The following is a 26,927-nucleotide window of genomic DNA, read 5'->3' as shown; positions in this document are numbered from 1 at the left end:
AGGTTTTGACTTTCAAATACCTCGGGGTGTGGTTTGATGCCAAATGCACGTGGGGAGGACACATTAGGTTTCTGATAACAAAATGCCAACAAAGAGAAAATTTTCTTCAAACAATAACAGGATCTTGGTGGGGTGCTCATCCGGAAGATCTAATAAAATTGTATCAGACAACGATACTTTCAGTAATGGAATATGGATGTGTTTGCTTTCGTTCCGCTGCAAACTCTCATATTATCAAACTTGAGCGAATTCAGTATCGTTGTTCGCGAATTGCCTTAGGCTGCATGCATTCGACACATACAATGAGACTTGAAATTCTGGCGGGAGTTCTTCCATTGAAAGATCGTTTCTGGTAGCTTTCGTCGCGACTGCTAATAAGATGTGAAGTACTGAATCCCCTGGTTATTAGTAACTTCGAAAAATTAGTCACACCATATGTCACAGGAAATCGACCCTTCAAGATGACAGCCTCCTGAATGTCCCTGACTCAACTTTATTTTTCGACACATCAATTCAGCCCGAAGTGCGTGGAATCCCCGAACACCTACGCTCGATGGAAATCTCAAAAATATTTTCAAGTAAGTTCAGGCATATTGACTCTGAGAAAATGTTTTTCACGGACGGATCACGAATTGAAGAGGCTACTGGGTTTGATATATTCAACAATAATGTCTCGGTTTCATTTAGGCTTCAAGAACCTGCATCTGTTTATATAGCAGAGTTAGCAGCAGTTCATTATAGTTTGAGTGTAATCGTCACATTATCTCCAAACCATTATTTTCTCTTCACAGATAGTCTAAGTGCAATTGAAGAGATTCGCTCAAACGCTGCTGCAAAAATGAACCGTATTTCTTGGGCAAAATAAAACAGTGTCTAAACGACATACGAGGTCTGTTCAAAAAGTTCCCGGAATTTTTTAATTGCGCGCGTCTGGAGAGTCCAGTGGTCAAATTTTTTTTTATTGTGTTGGTACATATGTCCCTAATGTATGGTGAAATTTTCAGCTGTATTCATTGTTTGCATTCTGTCTTGTAGCGGCTGGTGTAGACGTGTTTTTTGAGCTCGGCGATTTTTGTCTTGGTGACGTTGGGTGCTTCCACGTGGACGATTGTGCTTTTGTTTCGACATCATAACCGTACATCCATGTTTCATCACCAGTTATGACCCTTTCAAGTAAATTTGGATCGTCGTTGACGTCGTTTAACAGCTCCTGAGCGATGGTAATGCGTTTGTTTTTTTGATCAAAATTCAGCAGTTTTGGAACGAATTTTGCTGCCACTCGTTTCATGCCCAAAACATTTGAAAAAATATGATGGCATGAGCCAACTGATATGCCAACTTCATCAGCAACTTCTCTAATAGTGATTCGGCGATCATCCAAAATCATTTTTTCCACTTTTCCCACATTTTCATCGATTATTGACGTGCTGGGTCGACCGGAGCGTTCGTCGTCTTCAACGTCTTCGCGGCCATCTTGGAAACGCTTATACCACTCGTAAACACTTGTTTTTTTTCATAGCAGACTCACCGTAGGCTCTCTGTAACATTTCGCACACTTGGTTACACTTTATTTCATTTTTCACGCAAAATTTAATACAAATTCTTTGACTCTACAATTCTTCCATTGTTTAAACTAACAAAAATCGCCGAGCTCAAAAAAACACGTCTACACCAGCCGCTACAAGAAAGAATGTAAACAATGAATACAGCTGAAAATTTCACCATACATTAGGGACATATGTACCAACACAATAAAACAAAATTTTGACCACCGGACTCTCCACACGCGCGCAATTAAAAAATTCCGGGAACAATAATTATCAAAACACAATAGTTTGGGTCCCGGCTCATTGCTCCATTCCAGGCAATGAAAGAGCCGATATTTTAGCCAAACGTGGTGCAATTGAGGGTGAAATTTATAAGAAACCGATTGCTTTCAACGAATTCTATAGCGCTCCTTGGGATAGAGATGATCTGGGTCGGATGCACTCAACTGTTCCTAAAATATCAACAAAGGCATGGTTCAGGGGACTGGATGTGAATAGGGATTTCATTCGTATGATGTCCAGACTCATGTCCAATCACTACACGTTAGATGCACATCTCCTTCGAATTGGATTTTCCGAGACTAATCATTGTGCTTGTGGTGAAGGCTATCGCGATATTGATCATGTCGTTTGGACATGCGTGGAGTATCGTGATGTCAGATCTCAACTATTAAATTCCTTGCGTACACAAGGTAGACAATCCAATGTCCCAGTTCGAGACATTCTTGCTTGTCGTGACCTTTCTTACATGAAACTTCTTTATCATTTCATAAAGACAATTGAAGTTTCAATTTAATAATTGACCCTTTTGAGTGTTAGTTCTGACTCGTACTGCGTCCATTAGTTCATCCAATAGCAAAATTTTAATAAAAATGATGTGCTGATGAAAACAAACTCAAAATAGGTTGCGAAATCAACAACAAAATGTATAAAAATTTCAGCTTGTTTTATGATTTATAGCAGTTAAATGTTTGGTTCAAATAATGTTCTTAAGTAGATTTAATAATAAATAACGAAATACCTAATATGATAATTAAAAAATAGGAGGAATATGTTTTATTAAACTCAAATCGTTGTGACTATATTAGTATTATATTAGGATAAGAATTCTATGTAAAAGTGATGCTACGGCGAAGAAAAACTGTAAATTGCCTTAAGAAATAAACGTATTTATGGAAAAAAAACTATTCTGGCCTTAGTTTCGGTATCATTAGTGAACTTTTTCAGCTTCACTTCTACCTTTTTCTCCACCAGTGTTCGCGCTTACATTTGGTTTCATTTTTTAACTTCTCCAATGCTGCTTTTATTGGAGAATTGGTAACATTTTGGTTCGATTCGTGATTTACGACCTTGACACTCCTCTGAATCAGTTCGCATACGCGTCTTGCGGAGAGGTTTGACATTATCAGGATGTTACATCCGCAGCAGATTGTATACTGATGGACAAGTTTTGTTCGGGGTTGGGTCAATCTGCGACAAATCCTTTCAGGAACTCTAAATCTAAATCTAAGAGTTTTGATGGCAGTTGATTATTAAAATATTGAAATCATCTTTTATATCGACAACTTCCAAGGCGCATAATAGCCTTTTCAGAAAAGCTACTCGGCCAACCTGCCCCTTCGTCCAACAAGCCCCGGTCTCTCTTAAGTCGTCATCAGAATGAGTATTTGCATTAGATATAGGCAGTGTTTCTTTCCAATTTGAAAAATTGCATCTCACCGAAAATTTTAATTTTGCAGTGCTTGAATTTAAAAATCTTGTGTTTCATTCTCGTTTTAAGATCTGCCGAAGCCGCTACAGAGCTTTCATGTCTCTCATATGAAGAAATAGCTAAGTTAGCTGTTTCATGTCGTTGTTTATGAAAACAGTCAAATAACTATAACCAAATAATTTGCAAAAATATTATTTATGCTTATTTAAAAAAATGCTGAATTTATTTTATTTTAAGAGTAACTAAAACAACTGTTAGTGGAAACTGTATCCATCGTCATTCAATTGATCCTTCTGATTAGAGAAAAACGCGCTCTATTCCATTCAATATCGATTGGGGCTTATTAGCAAATTTGCTTTGAGTGCCGTTTTGCCGAATCAGTGGTAATCAAATGCACAGGCTCGACGCATTTGTTTTGTATGGGATTGCCTTGAAAAAGTGGCAATAATTTTCAATTGTATCGGATGATGCTTCGCATTACGGAAATACGTCCTCGATTCTTTTAAGAACCAAAAAACTATCCTGAAAAATTGTTTTTTATGTTTTCGTTAAATTGAATAAAAAACAAACTAATTTTTTATTTATTGTACTTTTGCTCACTTTATAGTATGTTTCCATTAGCGCTGATATCACTTGATATACCGAGATGATACGCATATCACGTGGAAGTGTTCACATATGATCGAAATGATATCGTTTGACAATCAAGTTGTCATATTGAATGTTCCCATTAGGAGTAAGATCAATAATATTGCTTTTCTCTCCTACAATTCAATCAATAATTTAAGTCTTGCATTTAATGGTCTCCGAACGCCAGTATTCGTTGAAAAATTCGAAATTATAATGATTGTTTATTGTCACCCTCAAAGTGACGTTCATAAATAAGTGCGTTCAATGCCATTACCCGTGTTGCTAGTTACGATTTTTGACAACTCGAGATGATATCATACATGATATCCCGTATATCATGCCAGAATGGTGATACGCGTTGACATCAAATTGTATGGGATATCAAGTGATATCGCACATGATATCATCGAATATCAAGTATATCCGTATATCACTTGATATCAGCGCTAATGTTAACATACTATTAGGTCCGCTTTGCGAACTAAAAGCGCACAATGATAGGAATATTTCAAGGGAATTCTTTCTTTCAGCTTGTGTCAATTAGGTTCTACACGATGACGACTCAAATGAACTTCCGATGAATCAAGTTCATCATTGACAGCTGCTGGTGGTTTGTTTTGTATTGCGATTGAAAATAAAAATTGAAAAATGACGAAAAATTCCCCGTTAAAAACGTTTTTTATCCGTCTTCGTAATTCCATTTACTACAACATTCACTTCTCTCCTTTTTCCTGCATTGTTGTTATTCATTGCTGTTATTCAGCGGACTCTCTTTGATATCCAGCGTTTTCAGCATCAAGGAGCGATATTTGAATAAATCTATTTAGTGTGAGGCGACTCGCAGTTTTTGAATTCAAACAATGAACCTCTGAAGAACTTGCAAACTGTAAACAAACCATCGGCGGCTGTCGAAAAAAGTTCATTCTGTTCATTTTGTGAGGTTATGTCATGTTCGTGTGAAACCTAATAATAATTTAATTGGCACCGTGTGCAGTAGAGGTATCCTGGTAAGCATTTTTTTTCAAACCCGAACCCGACCAGTACCCGATCAAAAAGAAAAAACTTTTACCCGTACCCGATTCGAATCAGAGATTAACTATTCATTCTAACTAACCCGACCTGTACCGTATAAAAAAATCTTTGCCCGTACCCGACTCGAACCCGAAAAAAGTCCTAAACCCGAAAAACACCGAAAACCGACCAAAATATTCAACCCGTAGTTAGTAGATTCGCAATATTATTTTGCACATTACTCGTCTTTCAATCAACGAATTGTGATAAATTCGGATTCAATATCTTTGATTCGACTCTAAGAAGCAATATCGCAAAGAAAATAGTTCGAAAATTGTCCAATACTGCTGTTTTAGTGAATCGATTTCGATGCAATCATCAAATAAATCGATAAACTCCTTGTATTAGTTAATAATTTGAGCAAATGATGTCCTAATAGGGCAGAAAAGTGTGAGTTGTGACTAAACACTCAACTTAAATCTCTTAATAAAATTAATTAAATTTACCCTTCACTTTAATTCATGTTACAGAAAAAAATATATATATCGAAAGGTAGCAATTATTTCTATCAATATTCAGCAGCAGAAACTACTCAGTCAGTGTAGCCATAGACTCAAAAATGGATCCCAATCACTTTTCTCGAACCAACTTCGATTATATCGGTTCCTGGATTCCGGTTTCCGAAGTACCTGCAGTAGTGAAACTCACTTCCTTTCCTCAGAGCTGGCCTAACCGTCCTGAGTACTGTTCCACTTTGTAGGTTGTACTAGTTTAAGGACAAACCTTTTTGTTTTTTTAAGAATCCCGATCAAGTAGTAACAAGTTTATAAGAAAAAACCCTTCTTAATCCACCTAGTGGTGTGATAATGCCTTTCTCTTCTTTCATAACAGTCTCATGAAAATATGACTAATTTAGACACCAATTGATTCAGATTGATTCGAGTAGTTCACAAAAGCATGCTTCAGTGTTTATGTCACACACTCAGCATCATTTTTCCAAACTAGTGCTTGACATTTGCGTTGCCTATTTGTATGAATCTAATCTAAAATAAAAACCCTTCTTAATCCACCTAGTGGTGTGATAATGCCTTTCTCTACTTTTATAACAGTCTCATGAAAATATGTCTCATACTTTTATTAAATAAATTTGGATACTCATTTTGAAACCAATAGATTAGATTGATTCGAGTAGTTCACAAAAGCATGCTTAATTGTTTATGTCACACAGTCAGCATCATTTTTCCAAACTAGTGCTTGACATTTGCGTTGCCTATTTGTATGAGAACAATGATGCTAATCTAAAAAAAGCCTTCTTAGTCCACTTAGTGAAATTTTCATATATCTTGAAAAATCACCATAGGGGGGAGTACATGAAATTTTCGAAATCGAAAAAAAAATTTCGATGCCAAAAGGCTTAGAATTGCATGAAACGTCGAGATTTAGTGTCATCTTGAAAAAATTTTTTTTTGAAAAAATCGACTTTTTGGGACTCCCAGAAAGTTGATTTTTTCAAAAAAATTTTTTTTTGAGATGACACTAAATTTCGATGTTTTATGCAGTTTTAAGAGTTTTGGCATCAAAAAAAAATTTCGAATTTTAAAATTTCATGTACTCCCTATGGTGCTTTTTCAAGATCGAAAATTGTCAAACCTTTACCACCGGGCAGCACCCCTTAAGCATGTCCGATTTAGGTCAAATTTTGCATGAAGGCTTTTTTCGAGGTGCTTAAACTTTTGAGCACTAGAACTTTACGAAAATAGAGTTGATTCCAAAATTTTGGCACCCTTATATATATATATATATATATATATATATATATATATATATATATATATATACACAGAAAAAAAATTTTAAATTTAAACGCCATGTATATAATTAAACTCGTAAATATACATTTATGTAATCAACAATTGAATTGAAATTTAAGCGCAAAATAATGTACATAATTAGAGCATCAAAATACATGTGAATTTATATTGTTTTTTGCTTAATTGTACAGCACATTTAAATTTTCAATTGCTAGTTTAAAAACAATGTTGAGTTCTTGAATTTCTCATAATCGGAACTGTAATTTTCAACCGACATGTAAAATCAAAACAACATTCATTGAAATTTCATAAACAAAACAAATGGCTGCCGCGATAAATTGCACGTCGACTTTTATCCATCTGTTTATAATTTGTAGTGTTCTGTGCGGAAATAATGTCAATTGAAATAAGTTGTAAGTTTTGTGTGACTGTTTTCAAAGATTTAGAACATTTTATTTACCATATGCGAGTGCATAAATATCAACGATATTTTGAATGCCCGATTTCGGAGTGTGCAGTACGTTGCCGATCTTTCGAGTCTTTTAAAAAACATCTTAGACAACGACATGTTGAAATAAAACTTCAACGTACTTTCCGTTGCTCCGTCTCGTCGTGTAATTCCGTTGAAGACAGTGTAAAGTTGATGGCCAAACATATGACGAAACATCTGAAATCCGGTCAACCCGTGTTTTGTCCGTTTGGTTGCATATGCAAAAAACCTTTCGTAACTGTAAACAGTATGCGAATTCACAACATGTACTTCCACCGGAACGGAAACATCCGAATAGATAGTGATGAAAGTTTATTGAAACAGACCTCCGTTCCACAGTTGGACTTTCTCCAGTTAAATGAATCTTGTTCGTTGAATGCATGTTCAGAGTCTCCAAATCCACTAAACACCTTTTATAAAACTAACGAGAACATATGTAACATTTTCGGAAACCTATTTCTCAAACTGTTATCAAAAAAACATGTGACAGAATCCGCAATACAGGAAGTAGTAGTGGCGTTGGGGGAAGCTGTTTCGGTTCAAACAAATAGCTTCAAAAATTTCTGCCTGTCGATCGGTTACGGAATCAACGAACAAAAAAATAACAATTCACATCATTTAGAACGAAATTTCTGCAATATCTTCGATATCATGTTCGGACCTATGGGACTATTTCGATCACCTTACATGCGAAAAAAGTTTTATCGCGAGCATTACAGTTTTGTCTCTTCAATACCTATTGCACTTCAAAAAGACAATGAACATAAAGACGCTTTCTACTACTATGTACCAATATTGGAAACACTGACCGCGATGGTCAATGATCCAACAATTTACAACGCTGTATTTCGGAAAAAACTCAAAGTGTCCGGTTACCTGACAGATTTCGACGACGGTACCAAGTTTAAAACCAGTTCATTTTTCTCCGATAAGACATTAAATCTTTTTTTATATCAAGATGCTGCTGAGATGGTTGTTAATGCTATTGGCAACGCCACTGGCCGATATAAATTATTATGCGTTTACATGATAATTGGAAACATTGATTCACATTTACGATGTAAAACCGAAAATGTGCAACTAATACTTCTTTGCAAAAATAAGGATTTTTCTTATTTCGGTTCGAATTGCATATTTCGACGACTCGTTGAAGATATTAAAATACTGGAAGAAAACGGGATTGTTGTACATGGTGGTGGATTTCCTGAAACTATACGAGGTTCAATATTTACTACAATGAATGATAACTTGGGAGCACATCAAATAGGAGGTCTTGTAGAGAATTTTTCAACAAGCTCTCACTTCTGTAGAACTTGTTATATTGATCACAAGTTGTTTAAAATTGATAGCTTGAATAAGGCAGAAATTAGGAATCCTGAAACGCATAAACATGACATTCAGATGATCACAAACAATGCAAGTTGTATACCTTTCCGAGGAATAAAATCAGAATGTATATTTGATGAATTGCAACACTTCAAAATGTTTGATCTAGGAGCCGCTCCGTGTATAGCTCACGACTTATTTGAAGGATGGATTAACAATGATCTATTTTTAATACTGAAACGCATCTGCAAAGAGAAACATATATCTCCTTTGTACATTCAAGGTAGAATGAACGAAGTTTGTCATAAATTGAAACTGGACACGAAAATTGCCATTGACTTTACTAGAAAATCCAGAAACATAAAAGCAAAGGCTTGTGATATCTGGCACATTGTTCAAATTTTTCCATTTTTGTTTATAAATAAATCAATTGATTATAACGACCCGATAATACATATGCTGTTGCTGATTAAAAACATCACAGACATTATCACTACACCAGTTGTATCTCAAAATCAAATTCACCTGCTACGATCACTAATAACGGAATACATTGAACTTCGAACTCATCACTTTGATACTCCACTTAGACCTAAACATCATTTCACCACCCACTATCCTTGGATCATATCGAGACTTGGACCTCTTATGTCCTTCTGCACTTTATTTTGTGAAAGAAAACATTGTTTTTTTAAGCGAGCTCTACGAAGCACTCTTAATTTCAAAAACGTCGTGAAGTTCTGTGCGGAGCAACATCAGTTTTACCAAGCTCTACTAACACAAGAAAATGCTCGTTTTGAAAGGCATTTTTTGGTATCAAAGTTTGTAGAAACGTATAAAGACCTCCCTGAGGTAATGCAATCGGAATTACGGAAATTTTGCCTCCTAGACCTAGAGTCACTCTATGCCGAAAAAGCATCATATTGTGGACACGATTATGAGAAAAATGATTTCATATTCCTCGAACATGATGAGTATGGTGAAAAATTCTATGTGGTTCAAATTCAGCTGTTGATTTTCAACAAATACACTGAACAAGTTTTTGTTTTTGGACTAAAACATTCCGTTCTCCAATCTCCCGACAAAGGAACTCTGGAAATCAATTTAAATCCACTGCTAGTTGTTGCTAAAAATATTAAGGATTTTGTCGACCGAACTCCTTTGAAATCGTTTCTTGAAAATAAAAGGCTTTATTTATTCATTCAGCATGCGATTCCTTTGGTTTGAGCACCTGATATTAAAAACTTCAAAAAAAAATACAGAATGGCGACCAATATTAAAATTTACAAAATATGCGACGCGTCTCGGTTCAACAGAATGGCCCTACCGGCTCTTTCCAGCGTCTCCAGTTTATTAGAACAAGGTAAGAATTGCCATGTATTTTCCAATTCTACTTAAACTCTTCATTGTTTGTTTTTCTTATTTATTTATTAGCATCAATTACATTAGGCAAACATTTTGAAACTATATACATAGAAGCTGATGGATGTAAAATCATCTCTGACTTAGCATTAGCCGCCTTCGAAACTCAGCTGTTAATGGTAACTGAGGAAGATGAAGCTTGGATACCAAACTTTCAGCCACAAACGAAACAACAATCAGCTTTAGAAATTTCAGGTACGTTGAAAATTTATATCTGTGTTGATTTCCATACGAACGAATCGTAAGCTCTCACTATTTTTTACTGTGGTGGTAATACTAACTCTATTATTGAGTTTCCTGTATTTAAATATTAAAAAACTCAAATTCGAGAATACACAATAAAGTAGTATATAATCCTTTCCTTGTTTGCCGTAAATACACAATACTTATAACTTACAAACAAATTTCCATCGTTAAGACATAAATATTTATTGTCAAAAATTTCAGTACCCAATAATCATCTCGTAATTATCATTTCACACATCGTTACAGAGCGATGGATAGATTGTCCAATACCTACATACGACCTATTCTGGCAAAAAAAATGTAATCCTTATCCATATCTTTTCAATAAGTTCCAGAAAGCATATTTTGTCGTGAAGCTAGAAACTGTTGGTTTCGCCTAATGTGCACAATATTTGGTATTTGCTTCTTTGTTGTAAATCGCAACTACTGAGGATAAGTCCATTGCAATGCCTAAAATATCAATGTTTTGATCAATTAACTTCGACATCATTGTTTTTCATTCGTCCGAATGAATAAAATTCACAAAAAATCTTACCTTACTCCTGAGTAAATCTTAATTTGTATCTTGATTTCATATTTCGTTCAAAAAAATTGCAATGCGAAAGCGGTATTGGTCAGGGATGTCAGGTTCTTTTTTTTAATTTGTTATTGCAAAACCAGTCTGTGCAAAATCTGATCGGAATCATTTTGGTAAGCAAAAAAAGGTCTCGCTACTTCCAAACGTCCTGTCGGAAATTTATTTCATCTCGGATTTCCCGAGCAAATTGAAGACTTTTTGGGGTCATCATCTGTGATAATCACAGATTAATCTGTGAACCTGCCATCCCTGGAGTTGGTAACCTAAACTGTAATATATACGAAAATGCAGAGATACCAGATCGTTTATTTTAAAATCTGTGTTTGCCAGAAAATTCGTGAAGAAAATACTAGGTCCCGTACGATACACTCTTGTAAGTACGAATATCAAGTACGTTTTTACAAGTAGTATTTGAAATTTGAGGAATCTGTGTTTGTCTGTCTTCACTTTCAAAAAAGCTTTAGAGAAGTACAATTTAGGAAATCTGCAACATATTAGAAATCCGTGAAACGCATATAATTTGTACACCTGGCATCTCTGCAAAAATGTCATGAGAATGAAATGTTACACGCTTGTTATATATTAGTCTAAAGTGAGTACAATTTCATTTACTTTCGCTGAAATGGAACTACTATATAGTGGATCGTATGAATAAAACTTAGCAAGCTCGAATTTCGGTAGTAAATGCTACATGTGGATCATGTTCCTGTCAAAATCAGAGGCTTTACTACATAACAACTTTCGAACATGTAGTATTTACTGCAATTTTTCGGTAGGTAGCTCCAGAAATTGCTACTCGTGTGTTTACTGATAAATTGAAGTAGAAAAATTAAACAAAGTGATTTTGAGGCAGTAAGTACGTTTCTTACTTTGTTCATACTTATTCCAGTTTTTCTGGCTCCGTGGCGATACGGCATGCAGTAAACGCTCAAATTCGAAAGCAGCATAACTACATGTTCGAACTTGCTTTTTATTCATGCCAAACCGCGGATGTTTTATATGGGAGATTTACAATAGAACTGAAACTGGAACAAACGTATCCCCGTTTAGTTTAATTTATTCGTAATTCCTTCGTATTTTCTAGTAATAATTCTATTATCTAATTTTTTATTATCTACAAACTTTTTGTTTTGTATTATCTACAAAATTTTCGTTGCATACCTATTCATTTTATGGGTACCACTGTTTTTATGTTACAGTTTGGCATTGAAAATGTAATACTTTGTTTTGCACAGTATTCTGCTCTGCTAAAGCATTGTAATAATAATCCAAATTAATCGGCTCTAATTATTTTTGGGTTGCTTATTCACATTACTATCTAACGTTCAATTATCGTGTAAGTAAATGTGTTGCCATATTAAACGATTTTCTGTAAAACCACCATTTTCCAATTGATTTCGTTACACATGTCGCTTTTTTAAAATAACCAATAAGCCAGATGACATACACTTTGAAAAGGAATTCTAAAAAGTTCAGCACTCGCTGAAAGTTATTCACAACAGTAAACGCAAAGAAAGGATTTTTTAGACAGATTTCAGGAGAAAATTTCGATAGATTCTCATGGCATCCCTGTGTGAAGATGCTATAAACATAGCAGCAGAGTTGCCATTTTAAAATCTGTGTTTCAACTTGAAAAATCTGTGTACCATGTGTGTTGCATATGCTCAATCATAATCTGTGAAACACTTTTTGAAAATCTGCCTTTTTTATGAAATAATAATAAAAATCTGTAAAATCTGTAAATTTTGATGAAATATGTGTGGCAAAATAGGCGAAAAAAAAACTGTGGTTTTACAGAAAAATCTGCGAATATGGTAACTCTGCATAGCTGTAGTCAAAAACATTTGGAAGCATATTGTGATCGGCTCATAACCACAAGTAAATGTGATGTTCGCTTTTGCAGCAAATACGATTCGGGTACGTGTAAAATTATTTTCTATAGATACATGAAAGTTAACCAAAAATTTTTATTTCCGCAAAAATTCATTTGCATTGCAAGCATTTCAAAAAATCAGAACTTTCACAAAAGCCACTTATTCCTTAAAATACAGTACGAAATAAAAATTCTGCTTTCATCTTATACAGGATCAGTTTTCATGGGCTCATCCCAAGATCAATCAGGTTTGCCTGAGGAAGAAATACCCTTAATCGCTTCTGTCACGTCGAATACTGGAATGACACAAGCAGAAAATATAATGGACGATGCCGAGATGATCACCGTAGAATTCACAGAAGATAAATTTCAAGTTGCTGTACAGAACAAATCAAATTCAAATGTTGATAGTGAGGAGGACACTTCTGATAGTATTGAAGATTTCTCATCAAATATAATCGAGCGAACTGTTGATGCGACGGAGCAGCATGTGCTGGTGACTGGAAATGTACCAACAGCAGTGAGAGCAGAGTTTTTTCGACCTTGTGATCAACGCTATGAAAATTTAACCAGACAGATTTGCAGGGCCAGTAACGATATAGAAAATCAATCTCCAAATTCCAACAAAAAATGTAACTCTTCGGATGGTGTACATCTTCAGAAAAGTGGTAAAAAACACGCTTCAACAGAGATGAAATTTCGGTGTTTTAATATTAATTGGAACAAAATCAGTGACCGACTTTTAGATCGTTTACGATCTTTGCAAGAATTTAAAATAAATAATCCAGGTATATTCATTCCCGCATCCATCCGTGTTACCAAGACTGATTTGACCGCATTAACGAATGCTGTGGTTGACCAGCTCCGTATGATAGACTCAATGATCCGAGCTGAGACTATGGAAACTGTGTCACGTCAAATTTTTGAAAAATTCCCGGCTTTAGATTACACGGATGATGATGGTTTTGGAGCCGGACAAGGTTACGTTGAGTTAAAATACAAAATGATCAATCGCAATAATTATTTAAATCGATTTAAAAGCTGTCGGGCATCAATTTCGGATATCGTAATGAATTTGAAGAAAAAGCGAAATTCTCGAGCAGGAACACGCAAGGAATATTGGGAGAAAACATCCAATATATGTGAAAAGCATATTCTGTCGAAGTTATCCCGAGATGAGCCAAATTTAATGACGAACGATTTTCTACTACAATCACAGGCTTACGTAAGATACAAATTGGACGAGAAAGTCGAGACAATTGTAATGCTATCACAGCTTCCCGTTCTTCGACGTAGGATGTTACTCAATTTTCATTTCGAAAAGGCAACTGGAGTTAACGTTAATGATTTCCGGAGGTATTTTTTGATGAAAAAAGAAAAAATCATCCAATACTCACTTGTTAAAAATAAGAATTCGCATTTGAGTGAAAAATCGTCCGATTATGACATTCTTCAGTTTTTATGCTCGCTTGTAGGAGAGAGTTTCAGCGAAATAATCATCCACAAAGAAGTAAACGTTGTTCATAATTGTCTAATCCATGTTTCTGAATTAATTTTTTTGTACCGTAGATTGGCAGCCGTATTGATGATATCATCGTAGATAATCCTGGACCGGTACTGGCAGCTGTTGGTGAGTAGAACGTAGGAACTAGTTTCATACAAATGTTCTCCTTATTACTTTACCTTTATTCTATATCTGTTTGAATGTGAAGATGATGATCATAATATGTTTTATGTTGTATCATTTTAGATGTTGGATATGACAAAACAATGTTTTATTGCTATGCAAATGATGTGCGTCTTTCAGAGGGAGCGGAGGATATACTAACAGGAATGGAGGATCTTTTTACCATCTATTTTGTTCATAATTTTATGTATGCTAAATCTGTTTCCAAATTTTTGGAGCTACTACAGGAATATTTTTTTAAAATAATTACTTTCGTTGCATCAAAGTCTACTGCAAGTCGAATAGGTCAAAGACAGAGAAGAGTGAGAAAAGTTATTGCAGATATATCTAATTTCGATGTAGCCTTTGAAGAAGCTATTGAATAATGTAATGTCATTTATTATTCCCTGAGAACAAAAGCAATTAAAGTCCATTAATTTTTCTGTATTTGTGTATTTATTTCAATGCCTGGCTAATGCATTAATTTATTATTCATGCATACACACACATCGATATACATATTACATGAGAGTAAAATTAAACTGAAATGTTAATATACAGTAAAAGCAATAAAACATTATTTCGTTGAAAATTAAATTCAGTTGAATTTTACAAGAACACAATCTCAATTCATGCAAATTCGTTGAATGATTGAATTTTACATTTATTTCCGTGCTCCAAATATGTGCATGAAAATGAATGTGAAATTACATAAAAATTTTAACTGTGTATATATATATATATATATATATATATATATATATATATATATATATATATATAAAGGGTGATTTTTTAAGAGCTTGAGAACTTTTTTAAACAATAAAACGCATAAAATTTGCAAAATCTCATCGGTTCTTTATTTTAAACGTTAGATTGGTACATGACATTTACTTTTTGAAGATAATTTCATTTAAATGTTGACCGCGGCTGCGTCTTAGGTGGTCCATTCGGAAAGTCCAATTTTGGGCAACTTTTTCGAGCATTTCGGCCGGAATAGCCCGAATTTCTTCGGAAATGTTGTCTTCCAAAGCTGGAATAGTTACTGGCTTATTTCTGTAGACTTTAGACTTGACGTAGCCCCACAAAAAATAGTCTAAAGGCGTCAAATCGCATGATCTTGGTGGCCAACTTACCGGTCCATTTCTTGAGATGAATTGTTCTCCGAAGTTTTCCCTCAAAATGGCCATAGAATCGCGAGCTGTGTGGCATGTAGCGCCATCTTGTTGAAACCACATGTCTACCAAGTTCAGTTCTTCCATTTTTGGCAACAAAAAGTTTGTTAGCATCGAACGATAGCGATCGTCATTCACTGTAACGTTGCGTCCAACAGCATCTTTGAAAAAATACGGTCCAATGATTCCACCAGCGTACAAACCACACCAAACAGTGCATTTTTCGGGATGCATGGGCAGTTCTTGAACGGCTTCTGGTTGCTCTTCACTCCAAATGCGGCAATTTTGCTTATTTACGTAGCCAATCAACCAGAAATGAGCCTCATCGCTGAACAAAATTCGTCGATAAAAAAGCGGATTTTCCGAATGGACCACCTAAGACGCAGCCGCGGTCAACATTTAAATGAAATTATCTTCAAAAAGTAAATGTCATGTACCAATCTAACGTTTAAAATAAAGAACCGATGAGATTTTGCAAATTTTATGCGTTTTATTGTTTAAAAAAGTTCTCAAGCTCTTAAAAAAATCACCCTTATATATATATATATATATATATATATATATATATATATATATATATATATATATATATATATATATATATATATATATATATATATATATATATATATATATATATATATATATATATATATATATATATATATATATATATATATATATATATATATATATATATATATATATATATATATATATATATATATATATATATATATATATATATATATATATATATATATATATATATATATATATATATATATATATATATATATATATGTATATATATATAAGAGCGGTAAAAATCAACGTGTTTTGTCGGTTACGTCACTTATACCATCATATATCTGGAACCAAAAGTCACAACCATTTGATCTTCGAACTTGATCAACGGCCCGACAGTAGCTTTCAAACGAGCCCAAGTTTGTTAAAATCGGATCAGCCATCTCTGAGAAAATTGAGCGCGTTCAAATACAACGCTTTTTGTCGGTTACGTCACTTATACAATCATATCTCCGGAACCAAAAGTCTCAGCCATTTTATCTTCGAACTTGATCAATGGCCCGACAGTAGTTTTCAAACGAGCCCAAGTTTGTTCAAATCGGTTCAGCCATCTCTGAGAAAATTGAGCGCGTTCAAATATCTTCTAAAAGTGCACACACACATATACACACATACATACACACACACACACACACACAGACATTTTCCGATCTCGACGAACTGAGTCGAATGGTATATAACACTATGGGTCTCCGAGGCTCCGTTCGAAAGTCGGTTTTTCCAGCAATTCTAATACCTTTCTATAGAGAAAGGCAAAAAGCCTTCTCAGTCCACTTAGTGGAATTTTCATATATCTTGAAAAATCACCATAGGGGGGAGTACATGAAATTTTCGAAATCGAAAAAAATTGAATTGCATGAAACGTCGAGATTTAGTGTCATCTCGAAAAAAAAATTTTTTTTTAATCGACTTTTTGGGACTTAGATTTTTTCAAAAAATTTTTTTTTGAGATGACACTAAATTTCGATGTTTTATGCAGTTTTAAGAGTTTTGGCATCAAAAAAAATTTTCGATTTTGGAAATTTCATGTACTCCCACCTATTGTGCTTTTTCAAGATCGAAAATTGTCAAACCTTTACCACCGGGCAGCACCCCTTACGCATGTCCGATTTAGCTCAAATTTTGCATGAAGGCTTTTTTCGAGGTGCTTAAACTTTTGAGCACTAGAGCTTAACGGAAATAGAGGTGATCCCAAAATTTTGGAACCATTATATATATAAGAGCGGTAAAAATCAACGTGTTTTGTCGGTTACGTCACTTATACAATCATATCTCCGGAACCAAAAGTCACAGCCATTTGATCTTCGAACTTGATCAATGGCTTGACAGTAGCTTTCAAACGAGCCCAAGTTTGTTCAAATCGGTTCAGCCATCTCTGAGAAAATTGAGCGCGTTCAAATACAACGCTTTTTGTCGGTTACGTCACTTATACAATCATATCTCCGGAACCAAAAGTCTCAGCCATTTTATCTTCGAACTTGATCAATGGCCCGACAGTAGTTTTCAAACGAGCCCAAGTTTGTTCAAATCGGTTCAGCCATCTCTGAGAAAATTGAGCGCGTACAAATATCTTCGAAAAGTGCACATACATACACACACACATACATACACACACACACACACACACACACACACACACACACACACACACACACACACACACACACACACACACACACACACACACACACACACACACACACACACACACACACACACACACACACACAGACATTTTCCGATCTCGACGAACTGAGTCGAATGGTATATAACACTATGGGTCTCCGAGGCTCCGTTCGAAAGTCGGTTTTTCCAGCAATTCTAATACCTTTCTATAGAGAAAGGCAAAACAGTTTTTCGTTAGTAGTTAAAATAACAAAATATTCTAACAGGTAACAAAAAAATAAATAGTTTAGATATGATATGTTGATAGGGATATATGAGAATGTGAGAGATATGAGAAAGGCATCATTACACCAGTAGGTGGATTACAAAAGCTTTTTTTTGGTGGCGAGACGTTCTGTGATAAGATGAAACAAAATTCAATTTGAATGGAACTGACAGAAAATTTTAAATGTGGCAATCTATGAATTGAGGATTCCGACTACGTTCAAGTCATTTCAAAGGAATATTTTAGAGTGGGAATTATTGTGATCAACGGTGTGATTAAAGTGATTATTTTTGTGATAACGATAATAAACTAAATTTCCATTATTAAAACAGTCTTAATGGTTTACAGAAGGTAACTCAACTAAACCCGTTTTGTAAGGGAATAATCTTATCCTTGTTGAACTTACAACTTGAAACTATTTTTTCCATCGTGACACGATGACGTATTTGTAAATAGTAAGGATCAATGATGTCTTTACAACATTGAAGAGGAATTTGAAGAAACTAGTATTAAGACAATTTACCAGATTTATTTTCGTTCATTCACACTATCCAGTTGAGTCGATAATGATTGCTTATATGGTAACACAAGGACTTTCATATCATTACGAAACCGTATCAAAATTTCATTAAAATTAATTCATTGGGAGCTGATCAAAATTCAATACATTCATTTCATTTAAATTGTGATAGGGTTTTCTTTGATAAAACTGAATTTGTAATCAATGCGCTCGAAAAATTTCATTCGAAACTTAACCCGGACTCCGGATCGTTTCTAGTATGAAAATAAAATGAAACCCCAAAACCAACATTCACATTTTTGGCTTCTATACGGCAGTGGTTCAACAATTGTGGCTGTCTCGTGTAGAAACGCTACGCAATCATTTTGCAAAACCAGCCTTTCCAAAACTGTAACTTTAAACATTGTTTGATAAATCAAATGTTATCACATGCATCCGATAATTTTAGCATAGAGTCTAATCTGCTTTATACTATCAATATGATGACTACAACGTATTTGTTTGATCAATAGAGTTAAAAGGTAACTGGGAATTTTTCAGAGTTTCGAAAGATGAATCCACTTATGGATGGAAATTCAGGGCATTTTTCAATCTGTACTCTCCATTTCTAATCAAATTTTCTATTTCGAAATTCGGTTTAACCGTTGAAAACGTCAATGATTTCGGTGACGCAAGACGAATCCTGCGGAAGACAGTAGGTGGATTTAGCAGGAGGTCGCCGATGCACGTAGGTGTATTCCGATCCGAAATGGTAACCAGCACGCGTTTTTGTGAGTTGTAACGTGTAGATATGTGGGCTTCTGTGGGAACTTTGACCACGGTAAACAACGGGCGATGAGGTCGCATCCCGCACGATGGTTTTTACAACGCAACCGACAAGCGTTTTACGGAAACAGAAATTCCATATCATCGCTTCTTGGTTCGCTGGAATTACATCCGCCCGTGAAGATGTGCGTTGGGGAAGGCTTGGGACTGGTGCCGGGTTGGACTGAGTTCAGTGTTTGTGTAGGTGGCTTTATATTCATCGAATTTTTTCCCACGTTCCTGGCACTCATATTTTATTCAGAGCTTAGAGAGCCCGTGTGTTTTGAGGCGAGTCGCAGAAATTCTAATTCAAAAGAGTAAACAAAACAGGTTATCTATGTGCAGTTTGCTGTTACTCACTGTACAGGTCCTGTCTGTAACGCGTCTAGTTTATTGATCGTGTTCAATACTTTATGAGCTTGAATGCCAAAAGTGTCATAATGCTGTCAAATGAATGGTTTGCTAAATGTTTGTATACTGAAATTAAAATAATGATAATACTGTTCAATGTAGCGGGGCTTAGAATGAGGTTCTCAGTCAAATTGACCAATTAACATTGTAAACACGAATGTGAAGGCTAAAGCAATACGTTTGGAATTCCGTGATAAAGCATTATTAAATATATGGATCACAGAGGAAAGTCTTACTTAATTAATCCGTGATTTTACAATATCTCAGGACCAGATAACAATAACGCTATTTTTTAATGGTATTTAATTCTTTTAGGAACTTTTCCTCTTGCTAAACAACTATTGTTTTTGGCGTAGGACTACGTCTTTGTTTTCTAAATATATGCGGGCACATTATGGTGGGACAACATTTTTATTTTAGCTCCATCATACTTTTGGTGTTCTTTTTGGTCACTGTTTACTCGATCGGTGAAACCATATTTTTGCGCCCGAGGTTTAAAGTTTTTTATGGGATTCCAACATATATTGAAAAAGTTATTAGAGGAAAACCAACACAAGGTCCGAACAATGGCTCACTCCTTATTGTATCTAGCTGCACAGTGACGCCGATGTGGTAGACAATAGAGATGGTGGGGTATAGAGATTCGTATACCCGAACCCGACCCGTACCCCAGTGAGCAGTAAAAATTTTTACCCGCACCCGATCAAAATTTACAAAAAATTACCCGTACCCGATCAGAACCTGAATGAGCAGTAAAAATTTTACTCGTACGCTACCAAAACCCGTTGGGTAAAAACCTTTTTTAATCCACCTAGTAATGTAATGATGCCTTTCTCATATTACTTATATTTTCAAAAATATCACAAGAAGATTCTGTCAAGAATTTGTTTTACAATCTTGAATAAAATAAGAAACCTTCTTTTTTTTTATTTAAAAGATATTTTTATTCAGGCCAATTTGCGCACAAGCTTTACGTGGCCGAATTAGCCGATTTTTTAAATAGAGAATTTTTTGAAGTGGATCTCGTTGTCACTCTTTTTCTAGGAGGAGAGGAGCTTCCATTTCCCTCCTGCGAGGGTTGAGGGGCACTTTGTTCGTGTCTCGTCTCCATTTGCCGCATCGGTGGTTTTGTTGGTGATTTACGTCTTCTTTTCGTTTTCCTTGGTGTTCGCAGTCTTGAGCTCGTTGCTAGTTGCTGTAGATGCGCCTTGTTGTACATTGGTTGCAGTTGCTGGTCGGTTTGATGGTGAAACAGGAGTACTGCGCTCACTAGTTTCCATTGTTGAACGATTGACCTTGTCTTTGGTTGAAGATGTCCTTTTCGCAGTTTCGGTGCAAGGTTTACCGTAGTGTGCAGGTTGTTCACAAAACTGGCATGTAACCAGCTGATTTTCATAGGTAATCAGCGTTTTGCACGGATGTGTCCCACCTTGACCACAAATGATGTAAGATGGAATTGCCTTACGTAGATGCATACGTACCACTCGCACGCCATTCTTGATACCGGGGAAAAAATTCCACCATACTTCCCTTTCGATGGAAAGGATTTCACTGTACCGCGACATATTCTCCCGAACGTACGTATCGGTGACCTGCGGGGAGAGGTCATGCACGCGTACTTCTATGGCATTGTCCACCATGTGCACAGGGATTTTGTATTCAATGTTATCACACTCAACACTGTGCACCTCGTTTTTAACCGAAGCGAATGCAATTGCGTCGCTTTCACGTTTAAACATAATGTACACACAGTTAGACGCCTTGTTGAATTGAATCTCAGTTACTTTATTAGCGTCTAGATGCATTCGTTCTTTAAGTAAGATTTCAATTTCATTTGCTGCTGGTCTAACTTTGCAACGCTTGAAATCTATACAAATTGAATTTGGTCTTGTAGGCCAAGATTCCGGCTTTGTTAAATTGTATTTGACCATTCCGTACACTCTATTGTTCACTGTACTGTATTGTCTTTGTTTCTGTTGTTTTGACCGTAAATGATTTGCAACCGTAAATGATTTTCGACTGCGTCGTGTGAGATGCGAGCACGAACTGAGAAACCTTCTTTGGGTATGAACTTAAATAACATTTTCAATTTGTTAACTGTTGTGTCAAGTTAGTAAGAATTTTTCTTTATTTTGCACTAAATGGATCAGGGTCATTTCGCCGAAAGCCGTTTCGCCGAAAAACATTTCACCGAAAGGGTTATTTCGCCGAATGGGTCACTTCGCCGAATGCCATTTCGCCGAAAGGGTCATTTTGCCGAATCCTGAAATCGTCTTGAAATCGTAATTAGAATTGATTTAAATTAAAGACAAACGAAAGATGATAGCGTTAACGCCCGTTTTGTTAACTTACCATTGCACATATTTCTTTGTAATTCCGGTACCAGAAGATCCAAATAAAATTCGGGAAAATTGTATGAGGCCTAAGACCTTTCATTTGAATCTAACTTTGTTGAAATCTGTTCAGCCATCTTTGAGAAACGTGTGTGACTATTTTTTCCTTGTATTGGTGCATATCATCCTGTAATTGCGGAACCGGAAGTCGGATCGGGGACCTTTCATTTGAATTTGATTTTGTGAAAATCGGTTCAGCCATCTTTGATAAAATTGAGTGACATTATTTGTCTCATACACATACATACAACCAACCACGCCGACACCCACACACACAAACACACACACACACACACACACACACACACACACACACACACACACACACACACACACACACACACACACACACACACACACACACACACACACACACAGAGAGAGAGAGAGAGAGAGAGAGAGAGAGAGAGAGAGAGAGAGAGAAACACACACACACACACACACACACACACACACACACACACACACACACACACACACACACACACACACACACACACACACACACACACACACACACACACACACACACACACACACACACACACACACACACACACACACACACACACACACAGCAAAATGAAATGTGATTTTGATTTAAATTAATCTGTCAACTATGCCCGTTTTGTTAGCCTCACAAACCCACACCCACGATGTTATCGGTAGCTGGTTTTTTATAATAAGAATCCTAAAGATTTATATGAAAATTTGAAAAAATCTTCAACTAATATTTAAAATAACTGTTCTCTGATATCTAAATGTGATATGAGTGCTATGAATCACGTAATTTTTACTGGATTATGCATTAAATAGTTTCCATTGAAACCTACATGAAAAATAGGATTTGACTTCAGCACCTTAGAGCTGAAGGAAATATGTCTTATTAAATATGTTAATAAAAACGTGTTTAATCTACCTAGCAGTGAGATGATACCTATTTTTATCAATCCGCATGTGTTTTTTGCATGAATATTCATGACATTATTTTAATGACCGTTGTTTTAAGCGACAATTTGAGATTTTAATCACTCATTACTCTGTAATGTCGAAACTGCAAATCGGATCGAATTTGAATCTAGAAGTGTGATAATCGATTAAACATGCCATGATATGTAAGTTCCACTCTAGAGTTTACAGTAATTTAAGGTACTTCCAGAGCCGGTATTCAGGAATCAGCATAACCCAAACCGATTCGTATGGCCATATGACGAATAAATTACAACAGTTTTGAGTTCAACTTTGAAGCTTTTCGGGATTGTCATCTTCTATATCGGTTTGAATTTTAAAAATTCATCATCATGTAATTCGAGAATCGGAAGTCATAATTGGATAAAATTAATTAATTTTTGTATATAAGTTTGTTTTAATTTGAATTTTTGTTTCTGAAATTTGATTAGGCTTTTTTTGAAAAAACGATTGAGCTTTGAGAAACGATTTTATACTGAAACCGGAATTCTAAAAGCGGTATGGCCGAAGTCAGATAAATTCACCTGAGAAGCTGTATAGATTACATTTGTTTCAAAATATTTGAAAATCAGTGAATACATCTTTGAGAGATCATAGCACGAATTAAATTTTTAGGTGCCTTCTGATCGAAAACTGAATACCATTAAAACTGAAATAAATTTATTTGGATATCGAATATCCAAATCTGCAAACCCGATAAACCTGATTAGTTTATATAAAATAGACATTTTTATACTAATCACCCTGTATTTCCGAAACCGGAAGTTGGATCTGACTGAAAAGCAAGACGTTTTATAGAACCTTGAAACTTTTCATTTGAATCTTAGATGATTCTTAGATTTCATTTGAATCTTAGATCGGTTCAGCCATCTACGAGAAAAATGAGTTACACAATTTTGATTTCGTTTCACATATCATCCTGTAGTTCCAGAACCAGAGGTCGGAACCAAACATAATGCAGGAACTTTGTTTGGGAGCATACGACTTTTCGTATGAATCTGAATTTGTACAAAAAAAAATTCCGAGAAAATTAAGTGAAATTATTTGTCACACACGCATTTGCTGATCTCGACGAACTGATTCGAATGGTATATGGATGTTATGTTGTTCCAGCATTTATTGCTGTAAGTAGTTGAAAACAAAATAATTAAAAATAATTCTGCCATCATCTGGTTTATATATGTCATATTCGAACGATTATGTTGCCAAAAACGAGCCGTGCCAAAATCGGTTCGAGGCCAAATGTCATGAAAAAGGATGCTGTACACAATCCTTTTGGTACTTAGAAACAATTGTATGTAACAGTATAAAAAATCGTGTTTTCCGTTGCTCCCAAGCATATCTTTGTCATACAGCGCTCAAAACTCCTACTGCTGGAATAGGGGGAAAAGTCGCTTACAAAAAAATTTCGATATCTCCGTTAAAAATGGACGGATTTTAACAAACTATGGCTTGTTGGATAGGTATTACCGTGCGGAATCTAAGTCTGAAAACATATTCTGTTTTCAAGGTCAATTGTGACAGATACAGTCAAAAAACTGGAAATTTTGACATAAAACTTTGTGTAACTCAAAAAGTAAACATCCGATCTCAAAACCATTCAATAGCGTTTTGGATGACGGGGAGACCTTTCATTTGCGACTAGTTTGATCAAAATCGGTTCAGCCATCTCTGAGATCTCGGCCTCTTAGTTGACAACACACATACAGACACACACACATACACACACAGACATTTGCTCAGTTCGTCGAGCTGAATCGATTGGTATATGTCATTCGGCCCTCCGGGCCTCGGAAAAATTTTTGAAAGTTTGAGCGAATTCTATACCTATTTTATATATATATAAAAATAGGTAAAAATAGTAGGGTGGAAAATATTCACATAACTTTTCACGTAACTATGATGTGATCATTTTTTCAGGTCTGGTCCTAAGCGCGAATGTCAAAACCCCTTGAATCAAATTGTTTATTTTTCGGAAAAGCTGTTGTGCAATAAAAAATTCTTCTCGTCATATTTATGTGAAGTACAGATGGTCGGGTGAGATTTTTTATACCCGTAACTGATTAAAAAAAACTTTACCCGTACCCGACCCTTACCCGAGTGAACAGTAACATTTTTTACCCGTACCCGACCAAAAACCCGTCGGGTACCGGTTTCGGTCGGATTTTGGCTAAAATACCCGAAACCCGACCATCTCTAGCAGACACAAAAAAATCATATGAAACATTGGCTGTTACTGTTCACAAATAATTTATTTTGTAGCTTGTTCTCTCTACTTTTCGGAAATCTATGTGCCTACTGACATGACGTACAAACTCTACCAGTTTTTATTCAAATTTTGAATGTTTTTTACGATTTTGACATCGTACTCTTAACTACGGTGTAAATTTTTGTTGTATAAAATATGCAGTAATTTTTAGTAGGACCATAAGAACTATCATTTTTCCCTTGAATTGGGAATACCGGTTTTGTAATCTCTGAAATAAAATGAGTAAGATCTTTTTTTGGGTATAAAGCTTGCTTTATTTATAATTGGAACAAACTTTTGCTCATATTGTGGCACTCCTGGTGGACGGATTTGGAAGTTTTTGGCGCCCACGTGTCGGGAATTTTGTCAGCTTCACGTATGATTTTTGACATTCCACAAATCGACTGTACTTTGTAAACAATCAACATGGAAGCCGAAAAAAGGGAAAAAATTGTGCACAGTTATTTGGAAAATCCATTGTGGTCTGCATCTGGGCTAGCTAAACAGCTAAAATTGCCCAGAAATACCGTATGGCGCGTTATCAAACGGTATAAGGAAACATTGACGACGATTCGGAAGCACCACCGGAAACTGCGTGGTAAAATTTTGAAGACGATTAAGAGGAATCCTAATCTGTCGGACCTTGATTTGGCCAGAAAATTCGGTGCTGCCCATAGTACCGTGAGGAGAACTCGATCCCGGGAAAGAATCAAGTCGTATCGAGCTAACAAACAGCCAAATCGGACCATAAAACAGAATAGTGGGGTCAAAATTCGTGCTCGGAAATTGTATGACCAGGTGCTGACCAAGTTCGACGGATGTCTTCTGATGGACGATGAAACCTATGTCAATGCTGACTTCGGCCAAATCCCAGTTCAAAAATTTTACTTTTCAACGGCTCGGGGGATGTTCCAGTGAAATTTAAATTTGTTTTTGCCTACAAATTTGCAAGAAAATTAATGATTTGGCAGGGCATTTGCAGCTGTGTCAAAAAAACGAAAGTTTTCGTTACAAATAAGACAATGACATCGGAACTATACCAAAAAGAGTGTCTCCAAAAACGATTTTTGCCGTTCATTTGATCCCACGACCATCCCGTAATGTTTTGGCCAGATTTGGCAAGTTGTCATTACAGCAAAGTCGTTCAAGAATGGCGCAGAGAAAGGGGTCCAGTTTGTTCCGAAAAAACCTTAACCCACCCAACTGCCCCCAGTTCCGCCCTATTGAGAAATACTGGGCAATCATGAAGAGAAGACTCAAGGCAAAGAGAAAGGTTGTCAAAGATATCAATCAGATGACGACCAGGTGGAATAAGATAGCTAAAACAATGGACGAAGAAGGTGTGCGCCGCCTAATGAACCGTGACGAATTTTCGAGAATTTCTTCGAAACCGTGACGAATAATTTCATCCGTATTTTTTCTTAAGAGTATGAAGAAAACGCTACATTTGTTCAATAATAAATAACTGGAATACAGACAATTGTCTTTGTTCCAATTCTATCTGAAGCAAGCTTTATGACTATTATCTCCTTTCGTTAATCAAAAACCGGGATCTAGGATAGCCGGAATCGGTTTGTTTACTTGCCTAATGATAATGGCTATCGATTTGTGTAGTTTT

The 26,927-nt window shown here is 35.7% G+C and overlaps 2 protein-coding genes across 2 annotated transcripts in view; one reads left to right on the top strand and one right to left on the bottom strand.

The window, feature by feature from the left end:
- LOC131433023 (uncharacterized) overlaps positions 1-26,927 on the bottom strand; it is a 142,045-nt gene that overhangs the window by 16,152 nt on the left and 98,966 nt on the right. The gene's annotated exons all lie outside the window — the stretch shown is intronic.
- Positions 7,802-14,761, top strand: LOC131428455 (uncharacterized). The gene is made up of 5 exons (XM_058592414.1): positions 7,802-9,889; positions 9,961-10,143; positions 12,857-14,154; positions 14,214-14,274; positions 14,395-14,761. Exons 1-5 carry the CDS (start codon positions 9,790-9,792, stop codon positions 14,694-14,696), a joined length of 1,944 nt encoding a protein of 647 aa, XP_058448397.1. The 5' UTR covers positions 7,802-9,789; the 3' UTR covers positions 14,697-14,761.

The sequence above is a fragment of the Malaya genurostris genome, chromosome 2 (genome assembly GCF_030247185.1).
Source record: "Malaya genurostris strain Urasoe2022 chromosome 2, Malgen_1.1, whole genome shotgun sequence".
NCBI lineage: Eukaryota > Metazoa > Arthropoda > Insecta > Diptera > Culicidae > Malaya > Malaya genurostris.
Note: the sequence above shows the minus strand (reverse complement) of the source record. Positions and strands in the feature narration are given on the sequence as shown.

Excerpts from the sequence above, each read along its gene's own strand:
- LOC131428455 (XM_058592414.1), top strand. The coding sequence starts at position 9,790 with ATGGCGACCAATATTAAAATTTACAAAATATGCGACGCGTCTCGGTTC. Across the intron at positions 9,890-9,960 it reads CTCCAGTTTATTAGAACAAG|CATCAATTACATTAGGCAAA; the intron begins GTAAGAATTGCC and ends TTTATTTATTAG. Across the intron at positions 10,144-12,856 it reads ATCAGCTTTAGAAATTTCAG|GATCAGTTTTCATGGGCTCA; the intron begins GTACGTTGAAAA and ends CATCTTATACAG.